The sequence below is a fragment of the Lonchura striata genome, chromosome 36 (assembly GCF_050655825.1).
Source record: "Lonchura striata isolate lonStrDom1 chromosome 36, ASM5065582v1, whole genome shotgun sequence".
Taxonomy (NCBI): domain Eukaryota; kingdom Metazoa; phylum Chordata; class Aves; order Passeriformes; family Estrildidae; genus Lonchura; species Lonchura striata.
In genome coordinates, this window is record NC_140738.1 from 9,601,453 (window position 1) to 9,624,885 (window position 23,433).

The following is a 23,433-nucleotide window of genomic DNA, read 5'->3' on the forward strand; positions in this document are numbered from 1 at the left end:
GTTGCAAATATTGATTAACTTAAAATTGAACAGGCTTAGAGTTTGTGAAGTTGAATGGGCCAAGTTAAAGAAGTTTTTTTTGTTGATTGAATGCCGTATTAAAACGTTTGTCAAAGTTTCTCTGATTTTTCTAAATTTCCCAGTAAAGGCTGTTTTGTTGTTTAGAGCTCCTGAGTATCTCTTGATAGTATTGCTCCAGTCCATCCAACTCAGAGGACGCAAATTATTGTCATTCCTTTTAAATATCTTCTTGAGAGAGTTTTTTAGTGGATGGGGGTCAGGGCTTGTGTGTCCTGCTTGGCACAGCCCAGGCAGGGCTTTCACAGCCCCATCCCACACTCCATTGCCCAATTGGAGCCGCTGGTGCCTCTGAGTTCTGCTGCCCCAGCCCCAGGGACGCTCTCCTTGTCTGCTCATTCCTCCAGGGCCTCTGGGCAGGGATGGCCTCAGTGGGGGCTCCTGACATCCTCAGCAACTTGGAGGCTGCTGCTGAATTTTCCTGCTCCAGAGGCTTCTTCAGCCTTCAGCTCTTCAGTTCAGGAATTCAGTGCTCCAGGGCTCATTAACATTCAGAACACCTTAACAAGCTAAGCCTCAAGGAATAATTTAAGTTTTGAAATTTTTTGTGGTTGATTAGACAAGTTTCAGAAGCCTATTCAAAGTCAATACATTATATTTAAAAAGACAGTGAAAAAATATTTTGTAGGTGCTGTTTAGTTGGGGTTTTTTTCTGTTAATTTATTGATATGTTCAATGTCCAGATGACACTGAATCAAACTTCGCATGCAGTTGGAATAGACATGAAAATCAAGACCCTTCATAGCTGACAATCAATCACACTTTGTCCCTACCCCATACCCACCAATTCCCCCATTCAAGCCCTGGCACTCAGAGCAGCTGAGGAATGGAGTCACATCCAGGGGTGTCCCCAGGGCACAGGACTGGGGCCAGGTCAGTGAAATCTCTTTGTTGCTGATCTGGACGAGGCCATTGAGGGCACCCTCAGGCAGTTCCAGGTGAGCCCAGGCTGGGTGGGAGTGTGGCTGTGCTGGAGGGCAGGAAGCTCTGCAGAGGGATCTGGACAGGCTGGAGCCATGGGCCCAGGACAATGGGATGAGGTTCACCAAGGCCAAGGGCCGGGTCCTGCCCTGGGCTCACAACCACCCCAAATCCCTGGCCGTGCCCTGCCCCTGATCCCACAGTCTGTCCTGTTTCCTTCATCCCTGCATTATTAGGGACTTTCTGGGACAAGGGAGCTCTGCTCTGGCTATGGAGGGAGCTCCAAGTGCCACCACTGCAGTGGGAACCACAACTCATCAGGCTTGTGCCCTTTGGGGGTCAGGAACTGGTGAGAGCCAGAGGCACAGAAAGTTTCTCTCCATGGCCAAAGGACCATAGTTGAACAGGACACAATTGAATAACAACCATGCTCTGCCATGAGCTATGTGCAATGTTCTAGCAGCATCTGATGAGTCCACCATCCACTAATGATTTCCATGTTATAATGAATTTCAGACAAACGTGGTTCTGTGATAGATATAAACACAATTACATTCTTGTATCAGGATGCTCATCCTGAAGTGGGGGAAAAATAGCTCAAACAATTTCTGATTTGCAAAGCTGTCAGTGGTGGATGAAAAAGGGAGGTCAGGTTGCTTTTGGTGTTGAGGAAATGCTGAAACCCGCCTGACTCATTTCATCTCCTCCTGCCCTGGCTGATCTCCCCTCTTTCCCCTTCCACCCATTGGCTTCTGTCTCCCACCAGGCCCCCTGGTGAAGAGCCTGGCTCTGTGTTCTCCATCCCCTCCTCGCTGGCACTGCCAGGTTGGGATGAGGAGCCCCTCAGCCTTCCCTGCTCCAGGCTGGACAAGCCCAGCTCCCTCAGCCTCTGCTCACAGCCCAAGGGCTCCAGCCCCACTTTGGAGGCCCTTCCCTAATCCTGCTCCAGCTGCCAGGCATCTTTCCTGCCCTGGGGAACCCAACCCAGGCCACGGGGACCTGGATAATCCACGTCCTTGATGTCCTGGTCACACAGCCCTTGCCCCTTGTCCTCATGTCAGACTCTGGGGTGGATCCTGTGGAACATCCTTTGGTGGAGGCTGTGGCTCCAGGGGGACCGGGGGGATACCAGGGGACAGGGACCCTGCTGGGGATGAACAGCATTGGACTTGTTGGGAGAAACTGTGAGGGGGAGCTGGGACGGAGTGACCAACCCAGTGACCTCACAGAGCCCGCCTGGGATGTCACACAGCCCCACTGTGATGTCACAGCCTGCTCTGAGATGTCACAGCCCATTCTCTAATTTCACACAGCTGGTCTCTGATGTCACATACAGCTCTGTGATGTCATCACCTGCTCTGTGATGTCAGACCTCTGCCCTGTGATGTCACAGCCAGCTTTAATGTTACAGGGACAGTCTATGATGTTGTAGCTTCTCAATGACCTCACTCTGTGATGTCACAGCCCACTCTGTGACCTCTTGTTACCAGATGATAAATTGTCTCCACCAGGTGAGCTGACACCTGGAGCTTGTTCTCCAAACCCCAGGCCTATGGAAACCACACAATGCCCATTGTGTGAGAAGAGGAACTGGAAGTTCACCAGCCTCAGTGTCCTGCCAGCTCAGCCAGGCCCATAGGAACATTGGGGTTCACGACCACCAGGGACCACCAGAGAGAACCCCAGGACAGAAGAACACATGGGTAAAAGGGAGGGGAAATATGTTAATGATTCTGGGGAAATGATTATCAGATGTGTGTTTAGTCCACGACAATCAATGGATATGTGTACAAAATACAGAATATGAACAGAAACTTTCCTGTACTCAGCATGCTCGGCTTTGGGAGGAGCTATTCCCCGTGCATCCCCCTGAATAAAGAATGCTGCTTCTTAATGCTGCACTGGTGTTAAGGAGTTTTCTGTTTTACTGAATTTTTGGTAACACTCCCACTCCCAAGGAAAGCTCTGTCTGCTGCTGTTCACAAACAGAGAAGGGCTGGTGGCAGATGTGGGGGTCGGAGGCTGCCTGGGGCACAGGGACCATGAAATAATCAAGTTTTCAATGATCTGTGCAAAAAGGAGGGGCAGCAACAAAACTTCAACACTGGAATTAGGAAGGGCAGACTTTGGCCTACTTAGGATGCAGGTTTGGGGAGTACAAAATCAGGTACTGAATTTTTTTAAGGGAAAGAGCCCTTAAAAACCAAGGGGTTCAGGAACGATGGACACATTTTGAGAAAGCAATCTTAAGGAGGACGGAGCAGCCTGTCCCAGTGCGGCAAAAGATGATCTGGTGAGGAAAATCACTGTCCTGACTACCCATGGAGCTTTTGTGGGAACTCAGGGGAAAGCAGAGAGAGCATTAACTTTGGACAGAAGGTCAGGCAACTTAGCAAATCTTTAAGGATGTTGTTACATCATGCAGAAAGAGAAAAGGAAAGATGTGAAATTTCAATTAGAGATTATCCTGGCCACTTCTGTGAAAAATAATAAAAAATGTGTCTATGAATAAATTCATAGCAAAACGTGGTATAAGGAGAACCTCTACTCTTTATTGGATGCAGTGGAAAATAGAGTAACTAAAGATAAGGAAAAGGTTGAGCTACTTAATACCTTGTTTGACTCAATTTTCAATATATGGAGAGATTGTCCTCAGGACAAGAGTTCTCCTGAGCTGGTAGATGGTCACAGGGAGCAGAACAGTCCCCTGTAATCCAGGTGGAAGCAGCTGGTGACCTGCTGAGCCACTCAGATGCTCACAGATGTATGGGATCTGATGGGATCCATCCTAGGGGGATGAGGGAGCTGGGGGATGAGCTCCCCAAGCTTCTCCCCATCATTTACCATCAGTCCTGGCTCACCAGGGAGGTCCCAGAGCACTGGAGGTGCCAGTGTGAGCCCATCCCCAAGAAGGGCTGGAAGGAGGATCTGGGGAGCTCCAGGCCTGTCAGCCTGACCTCAGTGCCCAGCAAGGTTATGGAACAGATCACCTTGAGAGCCACCACAGGGCACCCACAGGATGGCCGAGGGGTCAGAGCCAGCCAGCATGGATTTAAGAGGGGCAGGTCCTGCCTGAGCAACCTGATCTCCTTTTATAACCAGGTGACCCACATGTGGATGTGGGAAAGGCTGTGGATGTGTCCATCTGGACTTCAGCAAAGCCTTGGACACTGTCTCTGACAGCATTCCCTGGAAAAGCTGCAGCCCACGGCTTGGGCAGGTTCCCTCCTGGCTGGGAGATGGAAGAGCTGGCTGGAGGCTGGGCCCAAAGAGGGGTGGGGATGGTGCTGCACCCAGCTGGTGTCCAGTCCCTGGTGCTGTCCCCAGGGATCTGTGCTGGGCCCAGTCCTGTTTAACATCTTCACCGATGATCTGGGGAAGGGGATCGAGCCCACCATCCCCAAATTTGCAGGTGACACCAAGCTGGGTGTGAGTGTGGATCTGCTGGAGGGCAGGACAAGAAGACACAGCCTCCAGCTGCACCAGGGGAGGATTAGGCTGGACAAGAGGAAGAAGTTCTTCACAGAAAGGGTGAGTGGGCATTGGAATGGGCAGGCCAGGAGGGAGGTGGCAGAGTCACTGTCCCTCTCCAGTGGCACTCAGTGGCATGGTCTGGGTGACAAGGCGGTATTAGGGCATTGGTTGGACTTGGTGATCCCAAAGGTCTTTTCCAGCCTATTTGATTCTGTCATTCTGTGATGATTGGGACACTCTGGGGCCATTGTGACCCTGCATGGCCTTGTGGAACTAAGAGGACCATGGTGACACTGTGCAGCCCCATAGAACCAGGGCTCCATTGTGGTGCTCTGGGGCCCAATGGAACCAGGGAGTCCCCGTGACACTGGGTCCTGGTGGAACCACAGAGGCCATGGTGACACTGCAGGGCCTCATGTGACCGAGGGGTTTCACCACTGTGACACTGCCAAACCAAGGAGAGCATTGGGAGAGTCCAGGGCCCAGGGGAACCAAGGGGCCCTTCTGACACTGTGGGGCCTCATGGAACCCAGGGGACATTGTGACACTGCAGGACCTTGTGTAACCAAGGGGCCACTGTGACACTCTGGGGCCTCAGGGAATCTGGAAGGTCCTTGTGACACTGTGTGGCCTCGTGGAAACAAGGAGTCCATTGTGACACTGAGGGGACTTGTGGAAGCACAGAGAGCATTGTGACAGTGTGGGACCTCATGTGACCATGGGGCCTTTGTGACACCATGGGGCCCCAAGGAACCAAGGGGCCACTGTGAAACTGCAGCACCAAGGAGAACATTGTGACACTGTGAAGCCCATGGAACCAAGGAGTCCATTGTCACATTTTGGGGTCCCGTGGAACCAAGGAGACCAGTGTGACAGTGCAGGGCCTGGTGTAACCAAAGGGACATTGTGACACTGAGGGGCCCCTTGGAACCAAGGACAATTTTGTATATGTTCAGAAAGTGGGATGTGAGTGTTGACCTGCAGGAGTGCAGGAGTACAGGAGGGCTCTGCACAGGGCCCTGGACAGGCTGGATCCATGGCCCAAATCCAACAAGGTGAGGTTTAACAAGTCCAAGTGCTGGGGCCTGCACTTTGGCCACAACAACCCCTGCAGCGCTACAGGCTGGGGACAGAGGGGCTGGACAGCAGCCAGGCAGAAAGGGACCTGCAGGGACTGATGGACAGCAGGCTGGACATGAGCAAGCAGTGTGCCCAGGTGGCCAAGAAGGCCAATGGCTCCTGGCCTGGACCAGGAATGATGTGGCCAGCAGGAACAGAGCTGCTGTGCCAGCACTGATCTGCCCCAGCTCTGCACACAGACATTGCTGCTGCAGCTCCTGGGATGGCAAAAAAAAGGGGCATCTCTTCACAAAACTTTCCTGGGAGATTCTTTAGTTCCTTTAAAGCCACTGAGAACGCAGCCCCTCATTGACACACACTGTGGTCATGGGGAAGATGGATAGAATAAAATGGGAAATGGCACAAATGCTAATATGTAGTGTGGATAATATGAAAAAAAGTAAATCAAAGGAAAAAAATCCCTACAACTAAATGAACAAGAAATATCAAAGATTACTTTTATTACAATGATTTGCAGAAATTGGCCAGCAGTTTAATGTTCCTGAAGGCATCCAGTCATCAGTGTCCTCAGTGCAGCCTTGAGCTCCTGGTTCCTCAGGCTGTAGATGAGGGGGTTCAGGGCTGGAGGCACCACCGAGTACAGAACTGACAGGGCCAGATCCAGAGATGGGGAGGACATCGAGGGGGGCTTCAGGTAAGCAAACATTATAGTGCTGAAAAACAGGGAGACCACGGCCAGGTGAGGGAGGCAGGTGGAAAAGGCTTTGTGCCGTCCCTGCTCAGAGGGGATCCTCAGCACAGCCCTGAAGATCTGCACATAGGAGAAAACAATGAACACAAAACAACCAAGTGCCAAACAGATACTAACTGCAATGAGCCCAAGTTCCCTGACATAGGATTTGGAGCAGGAGAGCTTGAGGATCTGGGGGATTTCACAGAAGAACTGGCCGAGGGCATTGTCATGGCACAGGGGCAGGGAAAATGTATTGGCTGTGTGCACGAGAGCATTGAGAAAGGCACTGGCCCAGGCAGCTGCTGCCATGTGGGCACAAGCTCTGCTGCCCAGGAGGGTCCCGTAGTGCAGGGGTTTGCAGATGGACACGTAGCGGTCGTAGCACATGATGGTCAGGAGGGAAATCTCTGTTCCAAGGAAGAAGCTAATCAGAAAAAGCTGTGCAGCACATCCAGTGTAGGAGATGGTGCTGGTGTCCCAGAGGGAATTGTGCATGGCTTTGGGGACAGTGGTGCAGATGGAGCCCAGGTCGCTGAGGGCCAGGTTGAGCAGGAAGAAGAACATGGGCGTGTGCAGGTGGTGGCCGCAGGCTACGGCGCTGATGATGAGGCCGTTGCCCAGGAGGGCAGCCAGGGAGATGCCCAGGAAGAGGCAGAAGTGCAGGAGCTGCAGCTGCCGCGTGTCTGCCAGTGCCAGCAGGAGGAAGTGGCTGATGGAGCTGCTGTTGGACATTTGCTGTGGCTGCACATGGGCACCTGTTCATGGAGAAAGACAGGGACAAGTCAGGAGAGGCTGCTTGGAGCCATTGGGCCATTCCCTGCAGCCTGTCCTGCTGGGACTCACCCACCCTTGTTCCTGCTCTGGGAAGACCTTCACCCAGGTCCCTGCCTGAGCTCCAGTTGTGCTGGCTGAGTGTGCCTGGAGCAGACAGGGCAGTGCGTGGGGGCTCTTGAGGAGCCATGCCAGCCTTGCTGCCCTCGGTTTGTGGCCATGGGGCAGAGGGACAAGGCTGGATATTCAGGATTTGTCAGGGGACTCACTTATAGTACAGAAAGTCTTGGTACCATCTGCACTCATACTTCTAAGGGAAATCTATGGCAGGAGTTGGTTTCAGGAATTGTTTTCCTACCCACATATCCTTGCTGGCTCTCTGAGGTCAGAAATCCCCGGCATTCCTGCTGCACTCAGAATTTGCCACAGAGAGATGTGAGAGGCAAAGGATTCCCTGTGGCTGAGGGAAGGTGAGGGGCTGGATGGGCTTGTTCCCCCAGCACTGCTCTGCTCAGCCCCCTCTGCTTCCCTGAGCATCTCCCTGGGCCTGGACATCCCCTCCTGAGAGGTGCCTTGTCCCTGCCAGCGCTCACAGAGCCCATCCCACCCTGTGTGCCCTCGGCCCGGCCCTACAGAAACCTGCCTGTGTGCAGGGCCCTGGCTGGGGCAGGCTCTGTGTGCAGCTGGGCAAGGGCAGCTCAGGAGAGCCCTGCTGGGCCCTGCAGAGGTGATGCTGCTGCTGCCCAGGGCTGAGGAGTGGCTGAAGGCCCTTTGGGAGGCTCCCAGCAGAGACACTGACCAGCCAAAGTCACAGTTCTGGAGTGTCTGTAAATGTTCAAACATTCCTTTGATGATCCTGTGTGTCCCTTTCAACTCAGAATGTTCTGTCATTCTGGGATTACAATTCCTGTTCTGCTTCTCTCATTCCCCTGTTGTCTATAATCAAAAGAGAAGAAAAGAACCCTTGCAACAGTGTTCGAACAGTAAAGTAAAAACCAGACATTTATTGGAAGCTTCCAGGTTTCCCAGTGTGGATGGGGCACACCTGGCTTCTGATTTCAACAATTTATTAAGATTTATTTATTAGGATATTTAACAGGAACATCCAATAGGAGACTCGGTTGCTCAGGTTACATACCCCTGGCTCAACGCATTGGAGTAGGTCCAAAGGCTTCTTTGCTCAACTTTCCGTTGTGACTGTTCACATTGTGATTATTCTTCTTGTTGGTCTTCTTCCTGATAATAAGACTATATGGTATTTCAGCAATGTGTTTAGACAGTCAGCTTATTGTTCTAAAATATAAGAGACAGGTAGGAAACATGCTAGAGTAAGTTAAGGATTAGAATTACGTAAGTACATAATACTAATTTAATAAAGCTAATTAGGAGTTTAATAGAGTTAGGTAAGGATTATAGTTTTACAACTATATAATAGTAATTTACAGAAATGTGAATATATGAAAAATATATAAAAAGCAAAAATGTTTTTGTCACCACGCCAACGTTTCCATCCTGCTCCAAGCAGGAAATTGAAAATAGTCTCAGGAAAGCTCCTGATCTTTACAGCAATCCCAGGCTTACCTTCTTTGGGAAGTCTCCTCCGGGGCTGTGCCCAGGCTGGTCTGGAGCTGGGAGCAGCCCTGCCCCAGCCAGCCCCTCTCAGCAGCAGCACCTGCCCTGCTCAGGGTGGCTCCTTCCCCCCACAGCTCCTGGCCAGCGCTGGGAGCAGCTCCAGGGCCGGCTGAGAGCTGTCCCTGGCAGGCAGCAGAGTCCCTGGCCCAGCACAGCGCCCTGGGCTGCAGGACCCTGCTCTGCAGGACAGCCCTGGGCACCCCTGGCTGCTCTGCACAGGAGATGAGCAGAGAATGCACTCACAGGATCTGTGGGCATTGGCATGTTCCAGCTTTAGGAGATCTCTCCAGGAGGTGCAGCTGCATTGTCCTGCAGCCAGAGGTTCCTGTGCCAAGGGCTGGCAGTGATTCTGCCCCAGGCACTTCTCAGCCCCTTCCCAGCCCTGACTGATTGAAGCTCTCTGTGCCTCTGTGCTGTGCCCAGGCTGGCTGCAGGCAGTGCCCCAGCCCTGCTGGGCTGGCAGAAGAGCTGCTCAGCAAGAGAAATGTGCTTTTGAAGCTCTGCTTGGTTACCAGCATCCCCTCTGTGCCAGGAGCCCGGCCCAGCTCAGCAGCACAGACACAGCACAAGGACTTTAATGACCCTCTGGGGCTTTGTGCTCAGGCCCTGGACATCAGTCCCTGAGAGGGAGCTGTAGAAACCTCTCCAGAACTCAAAGTCACAATCCAACTCCAAAGTTTCTTGGACTTTTAATGGGTCCCACTGAGGGACACAACTGAGAAAGTGTCCCCAGGCCCCAGGCAGAGCAGAGAACTGGAGGCACTGATGCCAGGTGGGGACAAAGAGAAGCCAAGTCTTGGTGCCCTGGGGCACAGCAGGGTCTGTGCCACCAAGGGCTGTGAGGAGACACCTTGTCCTGAGGCCCTGGGGCCTCCTGGCACAGCCCCAGCCAGGCTGGGCACTGTCAGCCCCTGGTCCTGCCCTCAGCATCCCCCCCTATCCCACATCCCAGTGGCCTCAAGGATCTGCTGGAAGGAGTCCCTGGGGAGCCTTGGTCAGGAATGGCCCTGGGGGCTCCTTCATGCTCCCAGGGACTGCAGGATTTTCAAAGGACTTTGGGCTTTTGCTTTTGCCTTGGAGTCTCTGAGAGCTTTCTGCAATCATGGCCTCCAATTATCTGCTGTGATTAGTCCCTGGAGAGGCTTTGTCAGTAACAACATTCAGTGGGCTCATTAATGCTTCAAGGTATTTCACTTCTTTTAAGGTACTTGGTGTTTCCCTTTTGCTACAGACTCTGTGAGAGGTTTGTGCAATCATGGCCCCAATTATCTGCTTTAATGAGTCCCTTGAGAGCTTTGTACTGACACTCAGTGTGGCTCATGAATACTTTAAGACTCTTAACTTTTGTAAGGTACTTTGGATTTTCCTTTCCACCTTGAGAGTTCTTTGTGCCATTTTCAGTATCTGAGAGGTTTTTGTGCCATTCTGGCCTCCAATTCTCTCCTCCAAGGACTCCATGAAGAGCCTGTGATATAGATGGACCTTTGTGGTTCCCATTAATGCTTTAGACTCCAATCACTTCGGGGTTTTCCTCTGACTTTGACTCCTGGAAAGGTTTGTGCAATCTCCTCTCAGGCCCTGAGGTTCCAGGACTCAGCTCCAAATGCACCACGGGGCTCATTAGGATCAAGCAAGTCCTGACAAACCATGAGTCTGCCTTGATTTCCCTCTGCTCTCATGCAGTTCATGAGGAAGTTTTCTGTAGTGGTTTTGGCTTGCCAATTTGAGATTTCTCAGCCAATGCATCAATTAGTGTGGTGAGTTCAGTGTTGGCTAATTACCAGTGCACTCACTAGAATATACTTACTCATTTCCTGCTGTGAGATAGGAGTAGGAGAAAAGCAAATGGGATGAAAACTTTAAAAGGGTATAAAGAAAAGTTTATTAACAGTAACTAAAAGAAAGAGTAGTAAGAATCATAACAAAACTTTCACAACACTTCCTCTCTCCATACAACTTTTTCTTTCTCTTTGAGAATATATGGACACAAAACCTAAAATTTTGAGTCAGTTTACCACTTCTAGAATTGTCTTTCTTCACTTCACCTTGGGAGAGGAGTCTCTCTTTCTTGCTATGGAGACTCCTCCATAAGAAAACAATTCTCTTGGGGCTCTCAATTTCCATGAATAGCAGCCACTTGGAAAAATGAAATTGTGAAATCCCTGCCATTTTTTCACAGCTTTTCCCACAGTTCTGTTTATGGGCCATGTCAACTTATGGGATATTAGCTTAAAGATGAGCTGTTTAAGACCAATATTTTCTTATTCTATGTCTGAAAACATCTTCATCTCTGGGAACAGAGGTCTTCTTCTCTCCCTGAGGGCACAGGGTCTCATCACTGTTCTCCCTTTCTCTGTTCAAACCTCTCATTGGATCACAGCTACTTCAACATTTGCTCACTTTAGCATGGAGGCCTTTGCTGAAACAAGTCATCTCCCCATAATTTCAATGCCTTATAGGGAAAAAGAGATTCTGATATATCAATGACATTCTTCTCCATAGCTTTAGCAGAAGATTCCAGCCCCAAGATCAAGGCATCTCCTCATCCCTCCCATCTGGGACTCAACTTCCTCTTCCCTGCCCTCGGTGTGTCCATGTTGTTCCTCTGTGTGCCTGCCCTGTGTCCTTTTCTCTCACTGGAGGCAGGATGGCAGCACTGGAAGGGTCAATATCTGCCCGGGGCTGCATATTGTTCCATGAGCCCAGCTCAGCTCTGGGAAAGAGACCCAGCCAGGCTTTCTCATCTGTAACTTGTGTCTGCACAGAGGCGTCTGCAGCTTCCTTAGTGCTTTAACAGACTGTCAGCTCTCAAAGCTAATTACTGATTGGTTTTTGTCAGACACAGAGGAAACTGCTAGCAGCTTCTCTCAGGACATCACTTCTGTGATGCAAAACCACCACAGCAGCACAGAGCACAGAGCTCCTTTGTCCATATTAGTGGTCATGTGCCCAAGGCCTCAGAACCCCTCCTTGGGAGATCTCTGAGCCCTCTCCAAGGTGTTTTCAAATGAAAACATTCAGCTCAGAGTCTAAGAAAATCACCAGAGGACAGGACCAGCCTGACCTGTCTGGCCTGGCTACTTCTGTCTGGGAGCAGTCCTTGGATATATGGAATCTGGGAGGTCACATTCTAATTTTAGCCATGGGCCTGGAAGAAGGAGGTCAGTTCTTTTCCATAGGAATGGAGGAACATAGTCCCAGTGTTCCAGAGGCAGACAAGAGGTGACCACCAGAGTCAAAGCCAGCCAGAGCTGGCAGGTTTTTTTCAGGGAGATACCCTTGCATACAGGAAATTTTTTAGGGAGAGTACCAATTCTGGCAATGGATATCTGAAAAGATGGAGAGTTATTCTCCGTACAAAGGAAAGCACAGAGCCCCAGTGCTCCAGGAGCTGATGAGAGGCAGCCCTTGACATCCCAGCATCAGCCAGACCTGTCAGGTGGCCCCTGGCAGGCCAAGCCAGCCAGACCTGTTCCATGTTCCCTCGCTTTCATGGGGCACCACACTGTCCCAATGGTCCCTTGCTTCCAGGAGGCCCTGAGGTGTCACAATGCCCCCTTGGGGACACGAGCCCCTGAAGGGTCAGAATGGTCTCCATGGTTCCATCAGGCCCCACAGAGTCATAATGGTCTCTGGGTCCATGAAGCCCCGCGGTGTCACCATGGCCCCTTGGTTCCATGGGCTCCAGTGGTGCCACAATGATCCCCTTGGTTCCATGAGGTGCCCACAGTGTCACAGTGATCTCCGTGGGAAGGAAAGAACCGAGCCCCAGTGTGGCAGGGGCAGCCACCAGAGGCCAAGGCCAGCCAGACTTGATGGTACTGGCAGATTTTGTCTGGGAGCAGCCCTTGGATATAGGTAATTTTAGAGGTGGAATCCCAATTTTAGACATGGACACTTGGAGGAGGATGGTTCTTTCCATAGGAAGGAAAGCATGGAACACCAGCGTTTAAGGGGCAGATGAAAGGCGGCCACCAGGGACCAAGGGCAGCCAGACCTCTCTGTTCTGGTAGCTTTTGTCTGAAAGCAACCCTTGGATATAGGGAATTTGGGAGTTGGAAGCCCAATTCCCGCAATTTCTGCATAGATAAGGACAATTCTTTTTTCCATAGGGAGGAAAGCACTGTTGTTTTCCGCCGCAGCAAAGGGCACAACAACTTCCCCAGGCCCCAGAGTCTCAGACCTCAGGCAGACACCAATGACCAACAGGGAAAGAATGGCAACAGGACAGGTCTTGGTTTAGAAAACTGAGGATTCTTCATTTTCCCAGGGACATACACAAGAAACAAGGTAGTAGGGTCAAGACTTTTATATTACAGGGTAGGGGTGAAGTTTAGGATCAAGGTCCAATATTAAGAGGAGCAGGAGACTGCAAAGTGGTGGATTGAGGAGGACAATCAATGGAAAAAACTACAGTGGGGACATTGCAGCACAATTTAAGCCAATAAGGGTACAGAAAAAGAAGAACATTCTGGGGCCATTCCTCATTTGATCAGATAGGGTGGAGTGTCTTTTCCCGGGCTTTCAGGGGCACACCTCACAGCGTGGAGGGGTGGAAACTTCTTTAAGTCACGCTCTCGCCAGATGCTGTGTCTGGGTAGAATTCCCACCTCATTGGGCAGGGGCACTCTACACCTTTGGTGCCATTATTTCTTTCTCTGGCTGTTTTATACAATGAAATGAAACTCCAGCATCTGTGGAACCACCCTTCAATCCTTCCCAGGCTACTCCTGTTCTGTCCTCAGTCTGCACACAACTGAGCCCAGAGCCTGCAGCCTCTACCTGCTCGTTATGTGATGAAGCCTTCAAACCCCATCTTGGGAGACATTTGGGTCCTCCCCAAGATCTGTGAAAATGGAAAAATAGTTATCATAATTATTTTCTCCCAAGTCTAGCAGTGGTCAATATCTCTAAACTGAATGAGAGTGGATTTAAATTTGTTAGAAGGAGGAAATATTTTACAGTGATGAGAGTGTCACAAAATGGCAACTGTTTTTCCAGAGAATTGGATTTCCCATCCCAGGAATGCTCAAAAATCAGGGCATGTGTGCAACCTGACACAGTGAAATCCCCTCCCCAAGGATGGAATTCCTGTTGTATGGGTTCTCGGATGTGCTGGGTGCCCTCACAACAGTTCTGGCCAGAATGTCTGCTGAGGGCAGCCAGGCTGCTGCAGGGCAGTGACCTCACAGCCATCACCATGGCAGCCCTGTCCCCTGGGCCTGGCTCTCCCCTTTCCTCTGCCCCTGCCTTGTCTCTGCTGGCATGAAGAGTTTTGTTGATAATATCTTTTCCCCAAGGTGCTGGGTCAATGGCTTCCCAGTCAGGCTCCTGGAGCAGAAGTGGCTTTTCAGAGCCCAGCCAGAAATGAGCCCTGAGGCAGCAGCTCTGCAGCGCTGGCCACCAGGCTGGATTGCAAGGGAGGCTTCTGGCCATGCCCTGCAAGCAGCTGCTGCTGCCAAGGTGCCTTTGGTGCCTCGGGCTGTCCCTGGCACAGCTCCCAGCACGGCACTCTGCCCTTGTGCCCGAGGCCTTCCCTGTGCTGGGGCTGGCCTGGGGCTGTTCCTGCAGCGGGACCTGCCCTGCTCCTGGCACAGGAAAGGCAGTTCTTGCTGGAGCAGGAGGCTCTGCCTGCAATGGGCTCAAACAACTCCAGCAAGGCCCTGCTGACTTCAAAATTGCTTCCTAGAGCAGAATATCCTATAATTGTTATAGATTCTGGACTGTGGAGTAAATAACTCTAGTTAAGAGCTTATTGTCTAATCATTATCAGATTGTATTTATATAAATATATCTGGTATTACATCATTAATCCTGTATGAAACATTGCATTGACAAATTGTTCAATTCTACCTGTCCAATCATTTATACATAAACCTTTGACAAATTCTGGGGCCGGGATTGGATCCAGTCACTCCCAGTCTCTTCTCTTAGAAGGAATTGTAGAAGTCTGGGGGCCCTGCAGGGGTTTGAGGATCCATGGTGGCTGTTGGGTGTCATTTTTCCATCTCATGACTCAGCAGGAGTTTCTCCAATAATGAAATAAAGCTTTTGCCTGAAGCTCCCACTCTGCACATGACAGGAGTGTGTGTGACATCCCGGCTCTTTGGCAGCCTGGGGACTCCTGGGATGTCACTGTGGAGCCCCCGTGAGTGCCTGTGACAGATCAGTGCCTCTGCAGCCCAAGGTGCCCTGGGATGTCACCATGGAATGGCTGTGACTGCCTCTGACCACACGGCTCTTTGCCATCCCCAGAAACCCTTGGGAGGGCTCCATGGAGCCCCTGTCTCTGTGTGTGACATTGCAGCTCTTGAACAGCCTGGAGACTCTTGGAAAGTCCCCATGGAACCCATCTGAGGTCCTGTAACAAATCTGATCCTTAGAAGGCAACCATCATCAGAAAACCCTGTTTCTATGGTCAGTTTCCATGGCAACCATCCCCAGCCCCTGTTGCTATAGTCAGTTTCCATGGCAACCATCCCCAGCCCCTGTTGCTATGGTCAGTTTCTATGGCAAACATCCCCACCCCTGTTGCTATGGTCAGTTTCCATGGCAACCATCCCCAGCTCCTGTTGCTATGGTCAGTCCCTGGGCAGCTCCATGGAGACCCCATGCCAGGGGTGGTTGCCATGGACACCAGCTCAGGCCTGGAGCCAGAGCCCGTTGCCATGGCAACCATTGGCACTCCCATCCCCAGGGTCATGGATCCCAGAACCACAGAATTGGCTGAGCTGGGAGGGACCCATCAGGATCCTCGAGTCCAACTGCTGGCCCTGCACAGGACACCCCAACACTGCCAGCCTGGGCCTGGCAGCGCTGTCCAAACGCTGCTGGAGCTCAGAGAGCCCTGGAGCTGTGACCCTTCCCTGGGGAGCCTGGGCAGTGCCCCAGCAGCCTCTGGGCAAAAACCTTTTCCTGAGATCCAACCTAAGTCTGCCCCGACTCAGCTGCAGCCGCTCCCTCCACTCCTGTCCCTGGGCACCAGAGTGAAGAGGTTCCCTCAGCCCCAGCCAGGGACCCGCTCCCAAGGCTGCTGCCATGGCCACCAGGGCTGGCACCAGCTGGGATGCTCGGTTTCCAGGGGCCGAGGTTCAGGAATGGGATTCCCCAATTTCCTGCTCTCGCTAAAACCCTGCTGGCGCTCGTTGCCCTCCCACCTACCATTGAAGGAAAAAAGGGAAAGATCCCTAGCTGGGATAAGAACAATTTACTGGGAACAGCAACAAGATAAGGAACAAAGAGAAACAGAAAAAATATTGAAAGCAGAAGGGATAAGAAAAACTATTTACGGAGAAAACCACATCACCATCAATTGTATCTTCCTGGCCACGTGTTTCCTCCTGCATGGAAAGGACACCCGTCTCCTCTGGGAAAGACAGAGACAGTCCCTTTCCTGCCCCTGGCAATGACCTGAGGTGGGAGTGAATGTAGTGACAGGGCCATGGCCAGACCCTCATGTTCTTCAATCCCACATCAGGTCATTGGCAGGGGCAGGAAAAGGGACAGGTGTCTTCCTAGCCTGGATCACAGGGAACATGGATCACCAGGGCTCTTCCCACTGTGGTCTTCCAATGGGGGATGAAGCTGGAGCAGTGCACGAAGCTCTTCCTGCAGCTGGGGAATTTTCAGGGCCTCCTGTACCGGTGGCTCCGTTGGTGTTTGGTCAAGTGAGAGCTTTGGGTGAAGCTCTTCCCACACTGGGGACACAAGTAGGGCCTCTCTCCAGTGTGGATGTGTTGGTGGCTGACAAGATTGCAGTTGTGCTTGAAGCCCTTGCCACAGTCGGGGCAAAGGAAGCGCCTCTCCTCAGTGTGAATCCGCTCATGCAGGAGGAGATTTGAGCTGCTGTTAAACGTCTTCCCACAAGTGGGGCACATGTAGGGCCTCTCCCCGGAGTGGATGCGCTGGTGCGTGATGAGGTCGGAGTTGCGCTTGAAGCCCTTCCCGCAGTCAGGGCAGCGGAAGGGCCTTTCATCTGTGTGAATCCGCTGGTGTTTGAAGAGATTGGAGCTGGTCTTAAACCTCTTCTGACACTCGGGACACTCATATGGCCTCTCCCCAGTGTGGATGCGTTGGTGCTTGATAAGGGCAGAGCTGCAGCTGAAGCCCTTCCCACACTCCCCACACTCGTAGGCCCATTCCCCGGTGTGGATCATCATGTGCAGTTTCAGACTGTTGCTCTTCCTGAAGCTCTTCCCACACTCCAAGCACTTGTAGGGCTTCTCCCCATCATGAAACTTCTCAGGGACCACCAGCTCTGAGCTCTGGCTGAAGCTCTGCCCACCTTCCTGGCCCAGAGCGGGCCTTTCCTCCTCAGAGCATCCTGAGATGGCCTTGCAGCCCTTCCTCCTCTGGGATCTCCAGGGCTTTTCCTCTCCATTGGATTCCTGCGATGTGGAGTTGCTCAAAACAGCTTCTTCCATGAGGTTCTGCTGCAGGGATTTGTCCTTCCTGGTCTCCACGATCAGCTCTTGCTCTGGGGGAGGAAGGACAAGGAGTAGATGAGATTTGCCTCCGTGCCACAGGGAAGGGCAAGGAGATCCCGCAAGTGTATCCCCAGCAGGAGGGCACCGGCAGCGGGGCTGTCCTGCAGCTGGGGGCCAGGCTGGGCTGGGAGATGGAGCAGGAGAGAAGGGGAAAGGGGCACTGACTTCCTCCTCACCCGCCTCAGGGTCCCAGGGCATCTTCCTCTTCCTCGCAACCTTCTTCTCCATCTGGCGAATATTTGGGTACGGGAAATCCTGTACTGGGAGGAAAACAAGTGATGAGCACAGTGAGTTTTGTACTGGCTTCAAAGCAAACCAGGGAGAGAGTCTAAGCCAGAAGGACAATTTAATAGGAAAATTAAGATCAAAGCTATGATACAGAAAGACTGGTTTAAACTCACAGAGTCAGGATATAACCTGACACCCCGTTGCTCAGGGTGGTGGTAGCAGTCTGATGAGATGGTGGCTGCAGTCCAGCTCGAGTGATGAACGTGATTCTGTCAAAGTGGCGATCCTGTAGAAGGGTCTGGTCTTCCTCTGAAGGTCCAGTGGTGCTTATGGAGCTCTTGTCCTCTGGGAATCCAGTAGGCAAGGTGGTCGTGGTGTTGCAAATGGTGAGATTATATCCAGGTAGGAATGCTTGATTCCTCCCCCTGGGTGGAGCATCCCACAATGGGATGATGTAATTTTATCAGTGCTGCAGTGACACTCAATGGCCCATTAACAGAAGATGGCCCTGGAGGGCGTTATCAGGGCTGAGCCATGGAAGAGATAAAGAACACTGCCCCACCTGTTGATAACAGTTTATGGAGATGGGGACTGAAAACACTTTTGGTTACATCTGACACTGTAACCTGGAACAGTGAGGCAATCCCTGCTCGGGGTGGGGGGTGAACACCACCCCCCTTACCCAAACTGGCTCAGGTGTAAAACTCCCACCCTTGGAATGCCACGCACACAGGGGACAATGTCACACTTGCCCCACCCCAGGGGAGATCTCTGTCCCTGTCACTCCCTTGCTCTCTCCCCTTTTCTCTTTCTTTGCATCTCTCTCTACCTCACATTTACTGTTCAATAAAATCCACTTTGGATTTGGTCTTGTTAGCACCTTAATTGGGGCAGAGGCATCTCTCTAACAATTTTATTACCCAGATTGCAACATTATTTTACACAGTGAGTTCAGGGCTCTGTTGTCTGACCCCAGGTGCCTTTGACAACAGCATGTTTCTCTCCTCTGAGGAGCTTGTGGCTCTTTCTGGTGGAACTCTTGGAAGCTTGGATGCAGCTTCCTCTGAGTGACTTTTGGGAGAACTTACGAGGAAAATGGCTGTTGTGGGTGGCCAGGGTAAAGAAAATATTTTCCTTCTTTGAAAATTCTGTTAAAATCACTGGAGGAAAGGGACCAAATGATACCAGCAAGACTGACAAGGATCATTCACCCCAAAGTGAGGAACACAAGGCTACTTAAATCCTACCAGAAGCCCAGCTCAAGCAGGTAAATTCCCAAATAACTCCTGAATTCACGGGCTTTCGGGGGAGAAGCATTATTTTCTTGGTCCCTGTCACCTTTGTGATAGCTACACAGAGCTTCCCCTTCCTTTTAATAATCTGTATTGGGCCAAATTTCCATGTGTTTTTTGTTGGTGGTTTTTTTTTTTTTTTTTTTTTTTTTTTTTTTTTTTTTTGGAAACCTGCCAGCATCTGAGCTGGAGCTGTGCTGGAACTGATGAAATTTGGAATTGCCAGAGAATTGCTTCTGTTGTTTGTCTATTCATGTTTGGGATTTATTTGTGTTTCCATCAGAAATGACTTGTGGGAAGAGCAAATCTTCCTCAAGGCATTTTATGTAGGGTTAACTTTGATTTCTGCTGAGTTTGTTTTGTCCAGTGTCCAGGAGATGCTCAAGGGGTCTCTGGTTTTGGTTTGGCCCTAATTTTCTTCTGATTTGTCTTTATCACTTAAAAACACCTGAAAAATTACTAAAAAGAGTATTGACCAGAGATGTCAGAAGTCCCACCATTTAAGAGGTATTTGAGGTGGACTTTACTGCCGCGCTCCCGCCCCGGTTCCCTTTCTCTCAGCCCCGGCTAGCTCTTCTCTGGGGCGAGAGTGGGCGATTGAAGCACCCTCCGCCGCTCCCAGCTGGGGTTTGGAGAGTGCCTTTGTGGGTCCCGAGCAGCGCTAGCAAGCCTCGCGGTGGTAAATGAAGAGCGGATCCTGCTGGGGGCTAAGTCCGAGTTTATTGTAGCCCAACGGGGCCAAATGTCCTAAAACGATGCCAGCCAACAGGAACAAGCACAAGGTGCTTGCACTGGCTTATAAACTGTAAGGGAGGGGTAACCGACGACTGATGGGGATAGGGATAGGGGGTGGCTCCGGGATGGGGGGATATGGTGGGGTCCAATGGGGGAAGGATATGGGGGGAGCCCCAGGTCCTCGCCCAATCACCCGGTGCCCTGAGTAGAAGCTTCTGGATGGATGGGAAGGGGCACCGAGTGATAGACAAGGCACCCGGGGGGGGGGGTAAAATGCCTCTTTCAGGGTGATGGATAGATACTGGGAAGGCGGGAAGGGAGGACAAGGCGGGAAAACTGGGGATAAACCAAGCTGCACACGAGGGTACAAAGAAATAAACCAATACATAATACAGGGATAATAAAACATATACATAACGCAACTCCACACTTTACTGTTTAGGAACATATTCTGGAGGATTTGTGGGTTCTTGGGGGACATCTGGTAGTATTCTCCATATCTTTCCACTCCAAAACCCAAAGTGGATTTGTCTGTCACCTCAAAGTGACTCAATCCTACCTCAAAATGGCTGGTTCCCACCTCAGTCCCATGCTAAAATTGCTCAATTCTTCAGCCTCCAGGATGAGATGGGGTTGGAAGGTGATCGGGAGAAGTGAGATCCAAATTTGAGGTTGTGGGATCAGGATTGTGTGGGGATGGGTGGGTGTGATTTATTTTGATAATAAGTAAAACTATCAGAATTATTGATTTCTGTCCCATTCATTTTCTGTCAGTTCTGATTTGCTTTTCAGAGTGCTGCCTTCTCAGCTGATTTTGTTTGCGTCCTCCTGTCCCAGACTGAAAAGCAAGATGTGTTCTTTTTGCCATCTGTATGGCAGTTGTCCTGTGTTAAGTGGGCAGTTTTTCCTTATCTCTTCCACAATCAATCCTCCCTCAGGACAGACATTTGCTGATAATGGGCTATTGAATGTCACAGCATGACTGATAAGAAATGTGGAGAGTTTTGTGGATGAATGGCTTCGTGAGAAAGGACATGACTACGTGCAGTTAGTGAAGCAGTAGCTGAAAATTGCATAGTGCAGCAATAGCAGATGTAGCAATAATATCTTATGTCCTTGGATAAGCTGGTTCCCAACAGTAGAATGGTCAGCAAAAAGATAAATGTAAGGGAAAACAAAGCAAGCTTAGAAAGCTCCAAAGGCGGGGTTGACCTGTTTTTAATACACCAATGATGAGCCTTAGTTTTGCAATATGTATGAGCTTCATTATAACGGGTATAACTATACATGTGTGCTTGAAATAAACTGAGACTTGTTGACATTATAGAATGGACTTTTCTCCCGTCATTATTTACACAGGGAACGCATAAGAAAGGGGCAGGGTTAATGGGGGGAAGAAGGGAAAATTACAAACCCCCGCACTCCTCCTCGTCCTCATCCTCCATTTACTCGTCCTCCTACTCCTCTCCTCCTCATCCTCGTCCTCCTTCTCCTCCTTGTCATCCTAGTCCTCCCCCTCCTCCTCCACCTCCTTGTCCTGCTCATCCTTATCCTCCTCCTCCTCAATGTCCTCCTACACATCCTCATTCTCATCCTCTTTATCCTCCTATTCCTCCTCCTCCTCCTCGTCTTCCTCGTCCTCCTCCTCCTTGTCCTCCTTGTCCTCCTCCTCCTCCTGTTCATCTTCTTTCTCTTCCTCCTACTCTTCCTCGTCCTCCTTGTCCTCTGTATCTTCATCCTTTTCCTCATCCTCATCCTTCTACAACTCATCCTCGTCCTCATCCTTCTTCTCCTCCTCCTGCTCGTTGTCCTCCTCCTCCTCAACCTCATCATCCTCCTTGTCCTTGTCCTCTCTATTCCTCATCCTATTCCTCCTCTTCATGCTTCTCTGCCTCCTCCTCTTCCTTGTTCTCCTCCCCCTCCTCATCCTCCTTGCCATTGTCCTCCTCCTCATCCTCCTCGTCATCCTCATTCTCCTCTTCCTCCTCGTCATCCTCCACATCCTCCTCCTCCTCCACATCCTCCCCCTCGTCCTCCTCCTCGTCCTCCTCCTCGTCCTCCTCATCCTCCTCGTCCTCCTCCTCCTACTCCTCGTCCTCCTCCTCGTCCTCCTTGTCATCTGCATCTTCATCCTTTTCCTCATCCTCATCCTTCTCCTCCTCGTCCTCGTCCTACACCTCCTTGTAATCGTCCTCCTCCTCCTCCTCGTCCTAGTCCTCCTCCTCGTCATCCTCCTCGTCCTCCTCATTCTCGTCCTCCTCTGGCCCTACTCCTCGTCCTTCTCGTCCTCCTCGTCCTCCTCGTCCTCCTCCTTCTCGTCCTCGTACTCCTCCTCGTCCTCGTCCTCATCCTCCTCCTCCTCGGTCCTCGTCCTCGTCCTCGTCCTCGTCCTCGTCCTCGTCCTCGTCATCCTCGTCCTCGTCCTCATCCTCCTCCTCCTCCTCCTCCTCCTCCTCCACCCCCTCCTCTTCCTCCTCCTCTTCCTCCTCCTCCTCCTAGTCAGCTTCATCCACGTCCTCGTCCTCCTCCTCCTCATCCTCCTCCTCCTCGTCATCCTCCTCCTCCTACTCCTCATCCTCCTCCTCCTCATCGTCCCCCTCCTCCTCGTCCTCGTCCTCGTCCTCCTCCTCTTCATCCTCGTCCTCCTCCTCCTCATCCTCCTTGTCCTTGTCCTCGTCCTCCTCCTCGTCCTCCTCGTCCTCCTCCTCGTCCTCCTCCTCGTCCTCGTCCTCCTCCTCCTCGTTGTCGTCCAACTCCTCCTCCTCCTCCTCCTCTTCCTCTTCCTCCTCCTCTTCCTCCTCATCGTCTTCGTCCTCATCCTCGTCCTCGTCCTCCTCCCGCTACTCTTCCTCCTCGTCCTCCTCCGACTCGTCCTCATCCTCGTCCTCCTCCTCGTCCTCGTTCTCCTCCTCCTCATCCTCCTCGTCCTCCCCCTCGTCCTCCCCCTCCTCTTTGTCCTCCTCCTCCTCCTCCTCCTCCTCCTCCTCCTCCTCCTCCTCCTCCTCCTATTCCTCCCCCTCCTCCTCCTCATGCTCGTCCTCGGCCTCGGGCTCCTCGTCCTCGGCTTCCTCGTCCTCCTCGTCCTCCTCCTCCTCGTCCTCCTTCTTCTCCTCCTCGTCCTCCTCATCCTCCTTCTCCTCGTCCTCCGCCTCGTCCTCCTCCTCGTCCTCCTCCTCTTCCCCCTCCTCTTCCTCCTGCTCTTTATCCTCCTCCTCGTCATCAACTTCATCCTCGTCCTCGTCCTCATCCTCCTCCTCTTCCTCCTCGTCTTCCTCCTCCTCGTCCTCCTTTTTGTCCTCCTCCTCGTCTTCCTCCTCGTCCTCCTCCTCCTCTTTGTCCTCCTCCTCCCCCTTGTCCTCCTCGTCCTCCTCCTACTCGTCCTCCTCCTCCTCTTCATCCTCCTTCTCCTCCTCCTCCTCCTCCTCCTCCTCCTCCTCCTCCTCCTCCTTGTCCTCCTCGTCCTCCTCCTCGTCCTCCTCCTCCTCGTCCTCCCCCTCCTCATCCTCGTCCTCCTTCTTGTCCTTGTCCTCCTCCTCCTCCATTTCCTCATCCTCTTCCTCCTCGTACTCGTCCTTGTCCTCGTCCTCCTAATACTCATCCTCCTCCTCCTCGTCCTCGTCCTCCTCATCCTCGTCCTCCTCTTCCTCATCCTCGTCCTCCTTCTCCTCCTCGTCCTCCTCCTCCTCCTCCTCGTCCTCCTCCTCCTCCTCCTCCTCCTCGTCCTCCTCTTTGTCCACCTCCTCCTCCTCCTCGTCATCCTCATCCTCCTCCTCGTCCTCGTCCTCGTCCTCTTCCTCCTCGTCCTCCTCGTCCTCCTCCTCCTCGTCCTCCTCCTCCTCCTCGTCCTCCTCCTCCTCCTCCTCTTCCCCTCCTCTTCCTCCTCCTCTTCATCCTCCTCCTCCTCATCAACTTCATCCTCGTCCTCGTAATCGTCCTCCTCGTCCTCCTCCTTGTCTTTGTCCGCCTCCTCCTCCTTCTCATCCTCCTCCTCCTCCTCCTCCTC

At 51.8% G+C, this 23,433-nt stretch overlaps 2 protein-coding genes across 2 annotated transcripts in view; one reads left to right on the top strand and one right to left on the bottom strand.

The window, feature by feature from the left end:
* Positions 1-23,433, top strand: part of LOC110484435 (uncharacterized) — a 308,610-nt gene that overhangs the window by 157,754 nt on the left and 127,423 nt on the right.
* On the bottom strand, positions 16,315-17,403 carry LOC144246559 (uncharacterized). Its single transcript, XM_085565413.1, has 2 exons — positions 17,352-17,403; positions 16,315-17,165 (listed from the first exon to the last, which is right to left on the bottom strand). Exons 1-2 carry the CDS (start codon positions 17,401-17,403, stop codon positions 16,315-16,317), a joined length of 903 nt encoding a protein of 300 aa, XP_085421539.1.